This window comes from Pelmatolapia mariae, linkage group LG8 (genome assembly GCF_036321145.2).
Source record: "Pelmatolapia mariae isolate MD_Pm_ZW linkage group LG8, Pm_UMD_F_2, whole genome shotgun sequence".
NCBI lineage: Eukaryota > Metazoa > Chordata > Actinopteri > Cichliformes > Cichlidae > Pelmatolapia > Pelmatolapia mariae.
Genome location: NC_086234.1, coordinates 667,501 through 686,207, shown reverse-complemented (window position 1 = coordinate 686,207; position 18,707 = coordinate 667,501). Strand labels below are relative to the sequence as shown.

At 47.0% G+C, this 18,707-nt stretch overlaps 2 protein-coding genes across 2 annotated transcripts; both read right to left on the bottom strand.

Annotated features, from left to right (window-relative positions):
- Positions 1 to 5,455: 5,455 nt before the first annotated feature.
- LOC134633544 (cholesterol 25-hydroxylase-like protein) lies at positions 5,456 to 6,988 on the bottom strand. The gene is made up of 2 exons (XM_063482385.1): positions 6,291 to 6,988; positions 5,456 to 6,205 (listed from the first exon to the last, which is right to left on the bottom strand). Exons 1-2 carry the CDS (start codon positions 6,717 to 6,719, stop codon positions 5,873 to 5,875), a joined length of 762 nt encoding a protein of 253 aa, XP_063338455.1. The 5' UTR covers positions 6,720 to 6,988; the 3' UTR covers positions 5,456 to 5,872.
- A 7,847-nt stretch (positions 6,989 to 14,835) lies between these two features.
- LOC134633174 (cholesterol 25-hydroxylase-like protein) lies at positions 14,836 to 16,369 on the bottom strand. Its single transcript, XM_063482042.1, has 2 exons — positions 15,671 to 16,369; positions 14,836 to 15,585 (listed from the first exon to the last, which is right to left on the bottom strand). Exons 1-2 carry the CDS (start codon positions 16,097 to 16,099, stop codon positions 15,253 to 15,255), a joined length of 762 nt encoding a protein of 253 aa, XP_063338112.1. The 5' UTR covers positions 16,100 to 16,369; the 3' UTR covers positions 14,836 to 15,252.
- Positions 16,370 to 18,707: the final 2,338 nt, after the last annotated feature.

Here is an 18,707-nt window from a genome sequence, read left to right as displayed (position 1 = left end):
CTGCAGGCTCGGAGCTTCTTGTTTGTGGAGCTCGACGGTCGTGTCACTGAGCCACAGTGTGAGCCGTCAGTACAAACCATTTAAAGGTCATGTTATAGGCGAGGCCTTCATGGCGGGACTCCAGCACTCTGGACGGAGCAGCTCAGGGGCAGCTGTAATCGCCTGAAAGAATGAGCAGCGAGATCCCAGAGCTCTGGGATGGAACAAAGGTGGAACTGTGTGGATCCGTGCTTTGTGGTTCCACAGGGGAGGTTTTAAGGAGGCGCACTCTGAACTGTCAAAGGCTTCATTAATGGCTGTGTCCCAATTCAGGGTATGCACGCTTGAAGTACGCACACTACGCGTACTACGGACGGTGCGTACTATAAGTACGGGAAGTGCGGAAGTGAGAGGCTTGTGAAATGGGACGGTCTAGCCTTCGTCGCGCTGTTCAGGTTGCCTAGCAACCATGATACTAACCGCGAGAAACGTGTCATACAGCTTTGTTTGACAGAAATGAAGGAGAAAAAATGTTCTGTTGGTCCTACATTTTTGTCATGACATCACTTTGATTAGTTGAGTATCTGAGGCTGAGACCACAGGACTGTAAAACATGATAGTTGGGCTTCATTTCTGTACTGAACAGTCATTTCAAGATTAGTTAGTAAATAACAATCAGCTAATGTTGTTCATGAGACTAAAATCATCTCACTGTGGTAATGTAAATATAATATGGCCAATATTATATGTATTGTCAGATTATTATGGTATATACATATATATATATATATTACAGCAGTGAGCTTGAACTCTGGGTCAAAGATTAAAGTTGCAGTTATTCATATTTCCTATCACCTTAAATCGTCACTCAAAGACAAGTATCTTTGACAGTGCATATATAGATGTATTATATATAAGAGACAAATATTGTTCGTCTAATATGTTGGCATTATTACATTTGGCTCAATGCTTACATATATGTGTAAAAAGAAAATGTACGAGCTGTGATAACTGTGTCTGATAGAATGAAGAGTAGACTGATATATGAAATATTCCTTTATTGGGTGAGAAAATCAGACCATGTCATAACTGCTTTAAGTCATACAGAATAGATATCAGAGCCTTAAACAGGCTGACTTCTGCTAAATGGGTCAAACTGGGCAGAAAGTATACAAACACATAACATCCTTATAGAATATGATGTAACACTATAGATCAACTTACCTCAGAATATATAAAGCATATAAACAATTACAGCAATATGATGCAACAAACACAGCAGTGCTACTAATCCAAAATACTCAAAGCTTCATAGAACTGAAACAAACATTTATTTTTAGCTCCATTCTGCTGCTGATACATACTTTAGGTTTCTGAATATTAAACTTGTTGCTGCCTTTCATAGTGTGTAACTTGAAGGCCCTGAGTACTTTCTCCCACACTGAAAACACTGGAATGATAAAATTATTTGAACATTACCTAATAAGACTGATTCAGGACAGACAATTAGTTATTTTAAACTTTTCTAGCAGTCCTTCACAAACAGGGAACAGTCTGTCTATTCTCTCCATCTGTCAGCTGCTGCTGGCTCTTCCTCCTCCTCTTCCTCACACACTGCTGAGTTTGTCCTGGTGGATCATCAGGGGTGCAAAGCCTCACAGATGATGTGCAGCAGTGGGTCCCTCAGTCTGTCCTCACTCTGGACACTTGCAGTTGTCACACATGGAAATCAAATGTGTGATAAGCTGCAGGATTCAAACACAAGTGTAACTTATAAATACATGTTCATACTTTTATTCCACAATCAGAGAGAAAGAAACAGAGAGAGAGTGCAGGACAGACAGACAGGTGACAGTCTCAGGTGTATACACTGCTACAAAACAGCACAAGAGAAGGAGGATTTAGTGTTTGTGTTATTACGAGTGCTAAACAAGAAGAGTTCCAGATGGTACAGTGGACACATGTGTGACTCCTGTGATTAAAGCATCTTTCTTTCAGCTTAACGAGTGAACCGTCAGCTCGTTCAAACACACGTTAAAGTCCGTTTGGCTCGACACCACCGAACAGAGGCAGCAATATAACATAGCTAACATTAACAGTGCAGTGAATCCTGCTTGTGCCGTGATATTCAGGACTGCAAACCGAGCAGCATCACTGACTCTCAGCTTGTTGTGTTTGTGGATATATGACTGACTTTAATTATCCATAAAATCATCACATTCTCTGTAAGATTAAGGTCGACTATATATATATATATATATATATATATATATATATATATAGCAGTAAAGGCTTTAAAACCAAGTTTACGCTGAAAGTACAAACATCACTAATGTCACATAACTTTGCCGACATGTGGCCAACAGGAATGTTTTAATGTTCTTCATTATTAAACATTCGCACATAAATAAGTGACATAATATTCAGTACTTACTTTTGCCAGTTCATTCTTCGGCCGCTCCCTTCTGCCGTATTTTGCGGCAAAATTATCCACACCCACCGCTGCGCTATGAATTGTGGGATATATGGGACCACGAAGCGTGCACCGGACCACGCTTGATATTTGGGGAAATCGACGGCGCATTTGGAGTATGCATTTGAAGTACACTTTGAATTGGGACAGCTGTCGTCGCGTGGTGGTGACGTATTCGCACTTGAAATGCGTACTTCAAGCGTGCATACCCTGAATTGGGACACAGCCATTGTGCGTGTCACTACCCGATCCGTACCGGAAACTCGATCGGTACAACGCATGTGCAAAAGGCTACTACTTCCGCTCGAAGCATTTTACGATAGTTTCGGGTCAGAGTATCTGTTAAGATGTTAAGAATAATAAGTATCTCTGAAAATGTTTGCAATAATGAACAATTTCAATATACTGTAGACAAAAACGAAAAATGAAACGATAGTTACGGATCAGGACTCCCCGATCTTTACTGCGCATGTGCAAAGTCGGACCGTACAAATCGGGTCTACCCAATCCGTACCGCGTGTGTGCAGATGTTCTCTTCTTCTTCTGTTTTGTTTAATGGCAGTTTACTCCCCAGTGTACGAGGATACCGCCACCTGCTGACCGAGCGAATGAAACGTATTGTAAACTGAACTAGCGTCATTACAAATCGAGTGTGTTTATGCTCGTCTGTGTGGAGAGGATTGTTGGAATAGTGATGATGATGTCCACTATCACTGTCAGTAAACACTTAATCTGGCTGATGAATCTTCACGTGACACATTACTAAGTCTGTATTATTAAGTCTGTAATTAGGCTTCATTCTTCTTATTTTACGGCGCTGTTGTTCAATCGGGGGACGCTCTGTGTTGAGGAGAAAAGCATGAATTTGTTTGTAACCAGATTATCCATTGTTTAAATGTCGCGGGCAGTCGAAAAAGCGGGCAGAGCTGTTGAGAAATGCTAGGAGCTAACTGGGCGCTAACCATGTCATTCAAATACATAACTGTCGCAATGTTGGCAAAGATAGGAAGTGACGTAAGATTTGTGCATGCGTGGTACCAATCGGGTTTCCGGTACGGATCGGGTAGTGACAGTGCGTCCTTTTGCCAGCATGTGAACTGGTTCCTGCTCCGGGGCTGATCCCAGAACCCTCAACGATTCATCAGATATTTCACACTGAAGCTGAAAATGATCACAGTAGCTTGCATCTGTCCGGACTGTAGCAATCGCCCAACAGATTTTTTTTTCCAAGTGCATCATTACGGCTTTGCCGTACTGGTCCACCTGATTGCCATAGTTTGTTCGATCTTTATTATTTATTTTTTACATTTTTATTTTCAATCTATTTAAAATCAGAAAAGGCAGGACGGTGGACGGGGGGACGGGAAAGAGAAAGACGAGGACAAAGGACGATGGGAAGAAGCTAAAAAAAAAACAGAGAAGAGACACTAAAAACCTGCTCGATCACCTGCAGGGAAAAAAAGCTAAAAATACCTGGCATCTTCTAACAAACCCCGCCCCCTCTGACAGCAGCCCGGGGGTGAGCAGTGAAACAATTCAAGATTCAACCGTTCAGCTGTCGTCAGAGAGTTTCCACATGGGTGACGAATGGCGTACGTGCTCTGCAGAGAAGCACAAAGAGGCCTGTCGAGACATGACTGCAGACAGTTACACAACCTTCACACACACACACACACACACACACGCTCACGGTCAGGTAACCTGGTGCTTGTCACTCTGCAGACGCCTTCATCGCTCTCATCATCATCCTCTGACCAGCTGATTGGTCCGTCACCGTGTGCAGAGGGCGACCTTTGACATTTCAGGCAGGTCGATGCAGGTCACAGAGGAGCACGCTCGGTTCAGTGTGCGATTACTCATGCTGCAGCATGAGTAATCACAAAAAAAATCCTCTTTAAATGTTTAAAGATCAGGTCTGAGTGACGGCTCTCTGCACGCACCACATTCAGGCTCAGGGAGGGGCGGGGCCATCTGCTGCGACCGGTTGGGGTGAGAGAAGGAAGACAGGATAAAGACATGCTGTGGAAGAGAGACAGAGATTAATAACAAGGATGATTCAGTGCAGAGAGGTCTATTAACACATAGTGAGTGAAGAAGAAAAACTCAGTGCATCATGGGAATCCCCCGGCAGCCTACACCTGTTGCAGCATAGCTAAGGGAGGATTCAGGGTCACCTGGTCCAGCCCTAACTATATGCTTTAGCAAAAAGGAAAGTTTGAAGCCTAATCTTAAAAGTAGAGATAGTGTCTGTCTCCTGAATCCAAACTGGAAGCTGGTTCCACAGAAGAGGGGCCTGAAAACTGAAGGCTCTGCCTCCCATTCTACTTTTAAATACTCTTAGACAGGGGTCTCAAACTCCAGTCCTCGAGGGCTGTTGCAACACACCTGAATACAATTAGTAGGTCATTAGAAAAAGTATAGAACTTGACTGCATGCTGAGGTGGCAACTCCTACCCTACTTATTCACTCATGAGCTGCTGTAACATGAATCAAGCGGCTCATATGAACTACTAATTGCATTCAGGTGTGTTGCAACAGAGACACATGGAAAAGTTTCAGGACAGGAGCCCTCGAGGACTGGAGTTTGAGAGCCCCGCTCTGTGAGAGTAAGCCTGCAGTGTGAGAGCAAAGTGCTCTAATGGGGTGGTATGGTACTATAAGGTCATTAAGATAAGATGGGGCCTAAAAACTGAAGGCTCTGCCTCCATTTTTACTTTAACAACATGACGACGTCTCTGCAGACGACGTGCTGAATAATTGTGATTATTAACAATAAACTTTATTCCTGCTGAATGTTCACAGATTCTGTTTGAATTGTGACGTTCAGAGATCGTCTCCACCAACGAGCCGTCTCCTGCTGAAGCTCGCAGAGCAGGTGAAACACCTGCACACACAAACAGATGCACAGGTGTGTTTGTGTGTGTCTGTGTTTGTGTGTGTGTGTGTGTGTCTGTGTGTGTGTTGTGGACACAAACAGGAAACAGACTTGTGTGTTTCTCTTCATAAACTTTATTTTAGCTTCATTTTGTCTTCAGTGCTCAAACTTTCACTTCCCAGTTCAGAATCAAACTTTCCAGTTTCCCTCTGACGCCGCGCTTCTCCTTCAGCGGTGGCGCGACTCCTCGTCTTCCTCGCCAGCTTATCTCTTCCTCTGTCCCTCGTTTCACTTTCGTCTGTCTCGCGCTCGCAGCCAGCTGCCTCATCGGCACATCTGTCCAGTATCAGTTAACGTTCTCACGCCGTCGACGGCTCACGGCGCTCTCGTGGCTCCGTCTGCTCCGTCTCTACGTCAGAGAGGAGCAGCGAGTCGAGGAGAGCCCGCTGTGATTGGTGGGCTCAGAAGTGGCATAATAAATAAAAACAGGAATAAATAAATAAATAGAAAACGTCTCTACATCAGCTCCTCGCCATCACGGCGGCTCAGTCCTGCGTCTGCAGCGTCCCGGCCAGGCGGTCCCAGTGGGTGAAGTACGGTGCAAAGTTGCACTTGGACTTGAGGTGGTGAAGGTCGTGGTGGCGCGCCCCGCCGTACAGCCCCAGCGGCACCAGGCGGTGCGTGGCCCACGGCAGGTCGTAGCCGCAGTGATCCTCCACCGACAGCCAGATGTTGACCACGAAGAAGGCGAGCTCGGTGAGCGGGTGGCAGCCCAGCAGGAGGGGGTTGGCGGCAGCGAACAGGCCCAGGCTGAGGGTCTCCCAGGCGCCCGAGTACTCGGCGGTGAGGGCGGAGGTGGAGGTGTAGGTGTGGTGCACCTGCAGGAGGAGGAGAGAGAGCGTGAGGTGGAGGAAGAACAAAGGCGTGACATCGTCACCACCGCCATCGTCCTCGGGGACTCACCTTGTGGAAGGTGCGGTAGAGCCAGGGCACTCGGTGGTGCAGCAGGTGCCAGGCGAAGCTCTGGAAGTCAAAGAGCAGCAGGCACACGAGCACCTGAGCCAGCAGGCGCGGAAGGGGCGGGGCCTCCTCGGGCAGGTGCACCGGCCTCAGGTACCAGTGCAGCACGGTGAGCGGGAAGATGAAGACCAGGTGGTTGTAGAGCGTCAGAGCCAGGCAGCGCCGCACCGACGGCCAGCTGACGGAGCTCTGAGGCTGCAGCTTGTACCTGAGCACCCACGCCCACCTGGTGGACAGCGCGTCCAGCAGCAGGAAGGGCAGGCAGAAGGACAGGTAGACGCAGAGCGAGAAGAGCACGGGGAAGAAGGGCGAGCGCAGGAGGGGGGCGTGTCCCAGCACGAAGGTCCACAGAGGCTGCAGCAGCATCGCCATCCTTCAGTTTGTCTCACAGTCGGAGCTCTGCTCGCCTTCATCATCACTGCTCCATTTAATCAGGCAGCAGGCCCCGCCCACACAGCGTCAGCAGCAAGAACCCGCCCTGCCGTCCTTATTGGGATGTTTCCTACTGCTGGAGGGAAAATGGAAAACTCTCCCTTCCACACTCCCACATACACATTCCACAGCAGGCTTGTTCACTGTGCACTAAGGATTGTCCCTGTAAGTGCTGCTCACATGCTTTCATTGTTGGCAGGTTCAGCACGTGTGTGATGTTTACACGGCCTGAAGCAACCTTTAGCTACAGCTGCAGTGTTAGCCTACGCTGCCACACCTGAGCCGTGCAGGTTCACACACCTGAGGCTCTCAGTGAACACTAAAGAAGCTGAATCGGTGCTTCAACTTTGTGCTGCGTGAGAGTCTGTAGTGAATGTGTGATCTTACAGTGGTTCAGACTCACTGAGGATGATGACGACAGGCTGTTTCCTCTGATGATGAAGGCTCACATTCCTCGCCGTCTCTTCTCGTCACGTGTCAGTCGAGTGTTGCGAGGCATCACAAATGTGCCGTAAAGCTTTATAAAAGTTTACGTGTTTCTACAAACTCAGAGTTCATCTTTTGTATTTTTGCAGATGTTTCATGATAAATAACATAAACAAGTATTTACATGTTTAAAATAACAACATGTCCAAACACTGATGCGTGCTCTGTTCACCTGGACGCTGCGTCTTCAGCGGACGAGGAGGCGGAGTCCAGCTGAGTACTGGATTTATAATCACAAATATTATTATGTAATATTATTAACCTAAAAATCTTATATATTTAATCTTCACTATGAAAACATTAGGAAGTTCTTGGCTTTACCTTTTTAAAAATAAAAGTTAATGATCGATGATCATATTGGAATTAATGATTTGATTTAAGATAATAACACTGCAAACGTTTAATATTATAAATATGAAATGTAACTTTGTTTAATGATGTCATCACAGTGCTGACCTACACTTTGATTTGCTGTATTTTTCCTTTAAATCCGATTTATTCAGATATAATTATTAAACCTACAGAGAGATATTCACGCTCTGAACGACATAAACGATAGAAGAATGAGATTTACCAGAGCAGCTCTTCGACATTTGTCTCAACATCGAATCCTCTAAAAATAAACCACAACATCAAAACATTTGCGATGACAAAAGTTTAAATTGTGTTTCTAACAGCTGCTTGTTAAAATTCACGTTCACTGTGAAATGAAACAGAAAAATGAAGTTTCAGCTACAAACTCACAGCTTCCCAAATAAAGTCGGGATGAATTTGGTGATGTGGAGTTTTCTGCTAATCACAGGGTTGGTTCCCGGGTCCTCGGAGTTCCCCTGGGGAATCCATGTGCGTGGGCCTGATGGCTAAAGTAAAGCGCTGTATGCACGTGTGGGTGGATGACGCAGCTGTGATTCTACTGAAGTAAAGTTTATATCAGGGACAAACGACTGATGTGAGTCTGGAGGAAGTCTGCAGAGTTCCTGATGTTTATGTTGATCCTGGCTGAAGGAGCAGCTCCCCAGAATACACACACTAAATTCCCAGAAACCACGCACACTCACACACACACACACACACACACACACACACACACACACACACACACACACACACACACATCTGTGTGTCAGTAAGTGTGACGCTCGCTAACACTGCCACTGAAGGATGAACCAGAATCGACCCCGATGACTGAGACCTCACATGCTCAGTTCCTCTGAAACTGAGTGGGTGGTGTCGGTGGGTGGTGACGGTGGGTGGTGTCAGTGGGTGGAGGTGATAAAGAGCACATTTCGTTTTCTCTGGGTCAGTTTGTAGTTTGAAACTCAAGTTATTTTTATAATTTACGTTAACAGATGAACATTTTTCCCTTAAATACCTCCACCCTGTGCCCATGTGCGTCTCCTGACACGGCTTATCTGATGAGATAGGAGCAGCGTCTATCCTACGATCAGCTGTTTATAACTGACTTCCTCCCTCAAGTCATTTGTTTGAACCAAGAGACGAAACACGAGCTCCTCGTTAACAGTTTGTCTGATCGTTTCACAGCGAAACATTAATGATAAAAAAAATGATAAAAATGTGACAGAACATGACAGCAGACGAGCGTGACACACGACGGAGGCGTTTAAGGGAACGTTTTCCACTGGAGTCACATATAAACAGAACAAATCTAAAGAGTGACGACACAATCAAGTTTTACGATCGTTTTCATCCTCAGAGCCCCACCGACACCACCCACCGACACCAACCACTGACACCACCAACCGTCACCATCCACCGACACCAACCACTGACACCACCAACCGTCACCATCCACCAACACCATCCACCGACACCACCCACCGACACCAACCACTGACACCACCAACCGTCACCATCCACCGACACCACCCACCGACACCAACCACTGACACCACCAACCGTCACCATCCACCGACACCACCCACCGACACCAACCACCGACACCAACCACTGACACCACCGACACCAACCACCGACACCAACCACCGACACCACCCACCGACACCAACCACCGACACCACCAACTGTCACCATCCACCGACACCACCCACCGACACCACCGACCGACACCAACCACCGACATCAACCACCGACACCAACCAGCGACACCACCCATCGTCACCACCCACTGACACCAACCAACGACACCACCCACCGTCACCACCCAACTACACCAACTACCGACACCAACCACTGACATCAACTACCGACACCACCCACTGATACCAACCACCGACCAAAGAGACCAACAGCAACCACTGACATCAACCACTGACATCAGGCACTGACATCACCCACTGACACCAACCAATGACACCACCCATCGTCACTAACCACCAACACCACCCGCCGACACCATGCACCGACACCAACCGCCGACACCAACCAATGACACCACCCACCATCACCACCCAACGACACCAACCACCGACACTAACCACTGACATCAACCACTGACATCACCCACTGACACCAACCACCGACACCAACCGCCGACACCAACCAATGACACCACCCACCGTCACCACCCAATGACACCACCCACCGACACCCACCAATGACACCACCCACCGTCACCACCCACCGACACCACCCAACGACACCAACTACTGACAGCAACCACTGACATCAACCACCGACACCACGCACCGACACCAACCGCTGACACCAACCAATGACACCACCCACCGTCACCACCCAACGACACCACCCACCGACACCCACCAATGACACCACCCACCGTCACCACCCACCGACACCAACTACCGACAGCAACCACTGACATCAACCACCGACACCACGCACCGACACCAACCGCCGACACCAACCACTGACCAGAGAGAGAAACAGCATGTAACATACAGTCTTACTGTTAGTTAGTCTTACAGCACACTGTTAGAGTGAATTGTTAAATGTTTGTCATTTTTAAGCTTACCATCTACATTGTTTAACTGTGTGAGGAAAGGAATTCTTTCTGTCCTCCCCTCCCTAAATTCTCGAGGTTCTGGGTGGGGGGCTGTAGTGTTTTATTACAGGCAACATCCTTGTGAAGGTCTTTTTGATGTAAGCTTCCTGCTTAGGTCTCACACACACACACACACACACACATTCTCGCATAACACACACACACACACACACACACACACACACACACACACACACACACACGCACACACACATTCTCGCATAACACACACACACACACACACACACACACACACACACATTCCTATTTACATACAGAAGTTCACACATATACGTACAATGCCTTGTCTTAGAACTATGTGGGCGTTACTTTGCTGTGTGAACTGTCTCTCAATAAAAGGCAGCGAGAGGAGGCCGGATTTGGGGTCATTTTCATGGTGGACACAGACGAGGCCTCACTTGCGCAAGTAATCAATCGATGCTGACTGTCTTGTTTTCTTTCATGATGAATAAGTCTCTAGAACTAGCTTGTGGGAACACAGACCCAACACACACTGTTAGGTGAAAATATGCTTTTATTTGTAAAAGCATGGTGAGTATACCACAGTGTCACAAGCAAGCAGTTAGCGTAACATTAACATTTAACTTTCCATGTAAAACCAGCCACCACTGTGAAAAACCATAAGGTTGAGAAAAACAGTGGCTTGCAAAAGTATTCGGCCCCCTTGAACTTTCCCACATTTTGTCACATTACAGCCACAAACATGAATCAATGTTATTGGAATTCCACGTGAAAGACCAATACAAAGTGGTGTACACGTGAGGAGTGGACAAACAAACATGTTCCAGTCGCAGCTTTTCTGTGTTGGGACGAGCACACTGATGGTGGACATCGAGGCTCCTGAGCGCGGACGTTTTCTTCTTGAGGCGGGATACAAGGCTTCATGGAGGCTGTTAACGTTTTTAATAATATCACGTTAATGTTATTTTTTAATTGAACCCTCATTTGTGCAAAGTTCAAAGCAAGTTAACGTAATGTTACAAGCTGACGTCAGCTAGCATATGATGTTACAAGGTTCAAGCTCAATGTCAGTTTGAAATGGTGTCACTGTCAGTTAAGATGCTGCAGCTTCTTAAATGAACCACGTTGTTCAGTAAGTGCTGCTTGTGACCACGTATTCTGCAGATATGGAGCTTTGTGTACACGGTGAGCTCTAATAGGTTGGCTCAAGCAGCATGTTGAGGAAGCTCGCGCTGTGAATCGTCCGGTGTGAGGATGTTTTCAGGTCACCTGTTGTCTGTGAGCCTACGGGTATGAGGCATCACAAAGACAGGCACAGATCAACCATTAATGCCTGAATAGCCGGTGGATACTGGGCTCCACGCTCGGCTTCCTTCGTTGGTCAGTGTTTGTTTTTTTGGTGGTTGATTCTGATTGTGCTCACGCTGTGTTTCTTCAACATAAAGCCAGAGAGAGCCACAAAAGCTGAACCACAGAAACACAAGAAGCAGCTGTGATCGTCAGCCTGACTGCAGCTGTGTGTTAAACACAGACTGAGCTGTCGAGGCTGATTATGAACTAAGGTGTTTATCCTACTTTTTAGCGGCAACGATTATTTGAGCAATGTCATCAGTTCAGTAGCAATTTATTGTCTGTGATGTTTGTCGGAGGCTGTACCTTCAACCTGTGGAGACGCACTGTGATTACAAAGATCTCTCGGTGACAAACGTTCACCTGCAGGGAGATTTACACTTGGCTTTTTTATTGGCAGAAACTTTTCACAGGTTTTTATTCATCTGAAATATTCTGAGATACTTTGCAGAGCTGTGTGTCTACAGACGTCCTGTAAGATTAATAAACTGAACCCAAGTCTCACAAAACTTACTCTCAGAGTAAATTCCCGCGTGTATGAACATTGTTCTGGTATAAATTATCTTTATAACAGCTTAGAGATCTACAAGAGGACTACTGACAGCCAGAGAAATGGTGAGATTCAGATTGTTTTAAAAAGCCAGCTGTTTTAACTGTTAATGATTATGTTTAGTTTATGGACCCGAGTGTGAATTTAGCCGTCACACTGTAACATACAACACACTGACTGAAGAGGATGTCTGTCCTTCAGGTCTTACTGGATCTGTCAGTGGTCATGCTGGCATGTCTTTGCTGTGCTGATAGTCACACACATGCAGGTCACAGAGGAGCACGCTCGGTTCAGTGTGCGATTACTCATGCTGCAGCACATTCCTGCGCTTACCTGTCTCTTCCTTTATTGGTGAATCAGGGACACGAGGCCCTGATATGATTGAAAAAAATCCTCTTTAAATGTTTAAAGATCAGGTCTGAGTGACGGCTCTCTGCACGCACCTCATTCAGGCTCAGGAAGGGCCGGGCCATCTGCTGCGACCGGTCGGGGTGAGAGAAGGAAGACAGGATAAAGACATGCTGTGGAAGACAGACAGAGATTAATCCGGTCTTTAAGTCTGACGTCATTAGGCGTGTCTGGGTTCAAACTGTGCTTCAGGTCCATAAGTCAAACGATCACTGTGGCATCACTGAGATTTGTAAAACTGTCTAAATTCTTTCATCTGTAATAAAATGATCAGCGTTGCTGCTTTACCAGGTGTAACAATTAAGTTTAACATCCAGGCATCCATGAAAACAGGATTTATGACATTTAACGGAGTTAGAAGTTAGCAGGAAGTTAGCTCACTAGCTTCCACCTAAACATGATATAGCATGTTCTGACTGAGAGAGTTCTGAAAAATTCAAACGTACAGCTCTGCTATCACTTCCAACATAAATGAAAACAGGAAACTAAACAGCAGTGACGTTTGTAGGATTACTGAAGTTGGGCTAGCTGGTATATAATGATGTGCTACGTGGTTCCTAGCGACACAGCTATGTTAGCATAAACACAGTGAAGCTGGAGGATGAACGCTAACTTCGGGCGATCGTGGCTCAAGAGTTGGCAGTTCTTCTTGTAATCGGAAGGTTTCCGGTTCGAGCCCCGGCTTGGACAGTCTCAGTTGTTGTGTCCTTGGGCAAGACACTTCACTCGTTGCCTACTGGTGGTGGTCAGAGGGCCCGGTGGCGCCAGTGTCCGGCAGCCTCGCCTCTGTCAGTGCGCCCCAGGGCAGCTGTGGCTACAATGTAGCTTGCCATCACCAGTGTGTGAATGTGTGTGTGAATGGGTGGATGACTGGATGTGTAAAGCACTTTGGGGTCCTTAGGGACTAGTAAAGCGCTATACAAATACAGGCCATTTACCATTTTACCATTTTTTCCACTCAATAAAAGTTAACGTGAAGGTTCCCGATGGTTAGGGACAAATACAATCACATGGCAGGATGCTGTAAACGGACCAAACTTCAGTCAGGAGAACAACTGAGATAATCCATCCACAATACCAGGTTAGTCATTAATATACTGCTGCTGGGCTGGGCTGCAGTTACATTGGAAGGGTTTAAAGACTGAGCTCTAAAATGAACAGTGGTAATAAAAGCGGAGGGAGGCCGGCAGTGATCACTGACTGTTTTTAGGGGCTTTTTAGATTAAATAGAACAAGATACAAAACATTAAACATGTTAAAAACACAAACGCCATGTTAAATGCAGACTACTTTGGGCCCGGAAGCAGGATTCGTTACGTCATCACTTAAAGACCGGATAACGAGTATGATTCAGTGCAGAGAGGTCTATTAACACATAGTGAGTGAAGAAGAAAAACCCAGTGCATCATGGGAATCCCCCGGCAGCCTACACCTGTTGCAGCATAGCTAAGGGAGGATTCAGGGTCACCTGGTCCAGCCCTAACTATATGCTTTAGCAAAAAGGAAAGTTTGAAGCCTAATCTTAAAAGTAGAGATAGTGTCTGTCTCCTGAATCCAAACTGGAAGCTGGTTCCAAAGAAGAGGGGCCTGAAAACTGAAGGCTCTGCCTCCCATTCTACTTTTAAATACTCTTAGACAGGGGTCTCAAACTCCAGTCCTCGAGGGCTGTTGCAACACACCTGAATACAATTAGTAGGTCATTAGAAAAAGTATAGAACTTGACTGCATGCTGAGGTGGCAACTCCTACCCTACTTATTCACTCATGAGCTGCTGTAACATGAATCAAGCGGCTCATATGAACTACTAATTGCATTCAGGTGTGTTGCAACAGAGACACATGGAAAAGTTTCAGGACAGGAGCCCTCGAGGACTGGAGTTTGAGAGCCCCGCTCTGTGAGAGTAAGCCTGCAGTGTGAGAGCAAAGTGCTCTAATGGGGTGGTATGGTACTATAAGGTCATTAAGATAAGATGGGGCCTAAAAACTGAAGGCTCTGCCTCCATTTTTACTTTAACAACATGACGACGTCTCTGCAGACGACGTGCTGAATAATTGTGATTATTAACAATAAACTTTATTCCTGCTGAATGTTCACAGATTCTGTTTGAATTGTGACGTTCAGAGATCGTCTCCACCAACGAGCCGTCTCCTGCTGAAGCTCGCAGAGCAGGTGAAACACCTGCACACACAAACAGATGCACAGGTGTGTTTGTGTGTGTCTGTGTTTGTGTGTGTGTGTGTGTGTCTGTGTGTGTGTTGTGGACACAAACAGGAAACAGACTTGTGTGTTTCTCTTCATAAACTTTATTTTAGCTTCATTTTGTCTTCAGTGCTCAAACTTTCACTTCCCAGTTCAGAATCAAACTTTCCAGTTTCCCTCTGACGCCGCGCTTCTCCTTCAGCGGTGGCGCGACTCCTCGTCTTCCTCGCCAGCTTATCTCTTCCTCTGTCCCTCGTTTCACTTTCGTTTGTCTCGCGCTCGCAGCCAGCTGCCTCATCGGCACATCTGTCCAGTATCAGTTAACGTTCTCACGCCGTCGACGGCTCACGGCGCTCTCGTGGCTCCGTCTGCTCCGTCTCTACGTCAGAGAGGAGCAGCGAGTCGAGGAGAGCCCGCTGTGATTGGTGGGCTCAGAAGTGGCATAATAAATAAAAACAGGAATAAATAAATAAATAGAAAACGTCTCTACATCAGCTCCTCGCCATCACGGCGGCTCAGTCCTGCGTCTGCAGCGTCCCGGCCAGGCGGTCCCAGTGGGTGAAGTACGGTGCAAAGTTGCACTTGGACTTGAGGTGGTGAAGGTCGTGGTGGCGCGCCCCGCCGTACAGCCCCAGCGGCACCAGGCGGTGCGTGGCCCACGGCAGGTCGTAGCCGCAGTGATCCTCCACCGACAGCCAGATGTTGACCACGAAGAAGGCGAGCTCGGTGAGCGGGTGGCAGCCCAGCAGGAGGGGGTTGGCGGCAGCGAACAGGCCCAGGCTGAGGGTCTCCCAGGCGCCCGAGTACTCGGCGGTGAGGGCGGAGGTGGAGGTGTAGGTGTGGTGCACCTGCAGGAGGAGGAGAGAGAGCGTGAGGTGGAGGAAGAACAAAGGCGTGACATCGTCACCACCGCCATCGTCCTCGGGGACTCACCTTGTGGAAGGTGCGGTAGAGCCAGGGCACTCGGTGGTGCAGCAGGTGCCAGGCGAAGCTCTGGAAGTCAAAGAGCAGCAGGCACACGAGCACCTGAGCCAGCAGGCGCGGAAGGGGCGGGGCCTCCTCGGGCAGGTGCACCGGCCTCAGGTACCAGTGCAGCACGGTGAGCGGGAAGATGAAGACCAGGTGGTTGTAGAGCGTCAGAGCCAGGCAGCGCTGCACCGACGGCCAGCTGACGGAGCTCTGAGGCTGCAGCTTGTACCTGAGCACCCACGCCCACCTGGTGGACAGCGCGTCCAGCAGCAGGAAGGGCAGGCAGAAGGACAGGTAGACGCAGAGCGAGAAGAGCACGGGGAAGAAGGGCGAGCGCAGGAGGGGGGCGTGTCCCAGCACGAAGGTCCACAGAGGCTGCAGCAGCATCGCCATCCTTCAGTTTGTCTCACAGTCGGAGCTCTGCTCGCCTTCATCATCACTGCTCCATTTAATCAGGCAGCAGGCCCCGCCCACACAGCGTCAGCAGCAAGAACCCGCCCTGCCGTCCTTATTGGGATGTTTCCTACTGCTGGAGGGAAAATGGAAAACTCTCCCTTCCACACTCCCACATACACATTCCACAGCAGGCTTGTTCACTGTGCACTAAGGATTGTCCCTGTAAGTGCTGCTCACATGCTTTCATTGTTGGCAGGTTCAGCACGTGTGTGATGTTTACACGGCCTGAAGCAACCTTTAGCTACAGCTGCAGTGTTAGCCTACGCTGCCACACCTGAGCCGTGCAGGTTCACACACCTGAGGCTCTCAGTGAACACTAAAGAAGCTGAATCGGTGCTTCAACTTTGTGCTGCGTGAGAGTCTGTAGTGAATGTGTGATCTTACAGTGGTTCAGACTCACTGAGGATGATGACGACAGGCTGTTTCCTCTGATGATGAAGGCTCACATTCCTCGCCATCTCTTCTCGTCACGTGTCAGTCGAGCGTCGTGAGGCATCAGAAACTGGAGAAATGGCGGTAGGTGTTTCCGGTCCGTGTACGTTCGTTTAACGACAGAAGGATGTCGGCCCTTCATTTGTTGACTGCATAAATCTGGGATTTAAACATCGAGCCAGTTTTAGCCACACAGGTTCTTCAGCTGTTCTCGCTCTTTTCTATATTTGATCGCTGTTAAATAAATAATACTAAATAATAACATCTTCATTAAGGAGGCGTTCCTTCTTCTTTGTGATAAAAAACAGAGTTTATTGATGAAACATTTGGAACTTTATTTTTCCAGAATCACAATAAAACATTTCAGTTTCATTTCACTGAAACATCAGAAAGTAACGATGATGTAACGCAGCCGTGCTGCAGGGCGCCGCGCTGCAGGGCGCCGCGCTGTGGGGAAATATCTGCTCTATTTACTGACAAGAAACATCAGTAAAATTACAAAACCTGAACATGTTAAATGTAAAACTGTGAATAAACTTAAATCACATGCAGTCACAAATGTAACAGTGTATTTATTAGTATTTCACAGATAAGTACTGAAAGTTTCTGTAACTGAAATAAGATTAATTATGTAACACCAAAACTATCAGCTTGTGTTGTACTTCAGTTGGAGGTCAAATCTTCGTTCTGAACAGAAGGAAGCGGTTTATGGTGGAAACGCTGGCGAGGACATCACAGAGTGTGGGACGCTTCAAACGCACAGCGTGGAGTTTTCAGCCTTTTGGGAACGAAACAGCCAGAAACAAGAGAGAACTTTGGCAGAGCAGTTTCAGTGTGAACCGAGTGACGACAAAACGCAGCTATGATATTTATTTCTGAACACGGGGAGGTGGCAGCATCTAAATGACTGTGGGTAACACAAACCGTCTCATGGTCCCAGCTCTGACACAAACTGCAGCAAAAAGCAAAGACAGCTCATTCATTTTCCTTCTGTTGTGTTCGCTCATCAAAAGCCATCTGACACCGAGAACGTCAGATTTTATAACCAGCTGTTAGAAACACAACTATTTGTTTTGTCATCACAATAAATGAAGGAAATAAGTGTGTCCTAAATGTCTGAGCGGTGGCACTGTAACACTGAAGCTCATTCTTCCATCATTTACGTTACTCAGCTGTAGAGCTGAAATATTTCTTTGTTTTAATAAGTGAAATTACATCTGAAGTCATAAAGTGGATTTAAAGGACAAATATAGCAAAGCAAACAGTAGCAATGCTGTAGTTCAGCACTGTGATCACAGCATTAAGATGAGACGAGATGATATACAAGGTAGAAGAAATATCATTTAGATAAAAATATATGTACATATGCTCCCACAGCGCAGAGGGCTGGGATGTTAACAGCAGCAGGGTTTGAGTTTTGAGAGATAGTTGTCTTATAAACCGAGTTTTTGTGCATGATGGATTATTTTGAATGTAAAAGAATTTTCTGGAGACGCCGTGATGAGAAGAGACGACTGTTCTCAGGAATCATCAGGGGAAACACAGCCTGTCATCCTCATCCTCAGTGAGTCTGAACTACTGTAAGCTCACACATTCCTTATAATGTTGACACACACACACACACACACTGGTTTATCCTCCCCCTCACTGTGATGAAGACCCTCCCCCTCATGCAAACACACGCCTCCATAAAAACAGCACACAAATATTTCCTTCATCTCATAAACGTGAAGCAAGAATTTCAAATAAAATGCAACAGAAATAAAAAACCAAGAAACTCAGTCTGAAAATGATTTGGCCAGATTCCAGGTCACAGGCTGCAATCACAGCACGGCGGCGTTACTGCTCCAGAACACACAAAGGGAATGTGGGGGGGGGAGTTTATGAATGTGTGTGCGCTGCTTGAAACAGAAAGTGCAACAGGACAAAGAGAAGATTAAAGGATAACAGCATGTTTGTGCGACTCTGACTCACTCGGTCTCCCACACACTCCACAGCGTTTCTCCTGAAGTGACGTCAGATTCCTGCTACAGGCAGATTTCATCCTCAAACACACATTGCGATATTCTGGAGTTTAGGTTCAGCTGCTCTGCCTGTTTCTGTCACACCTACG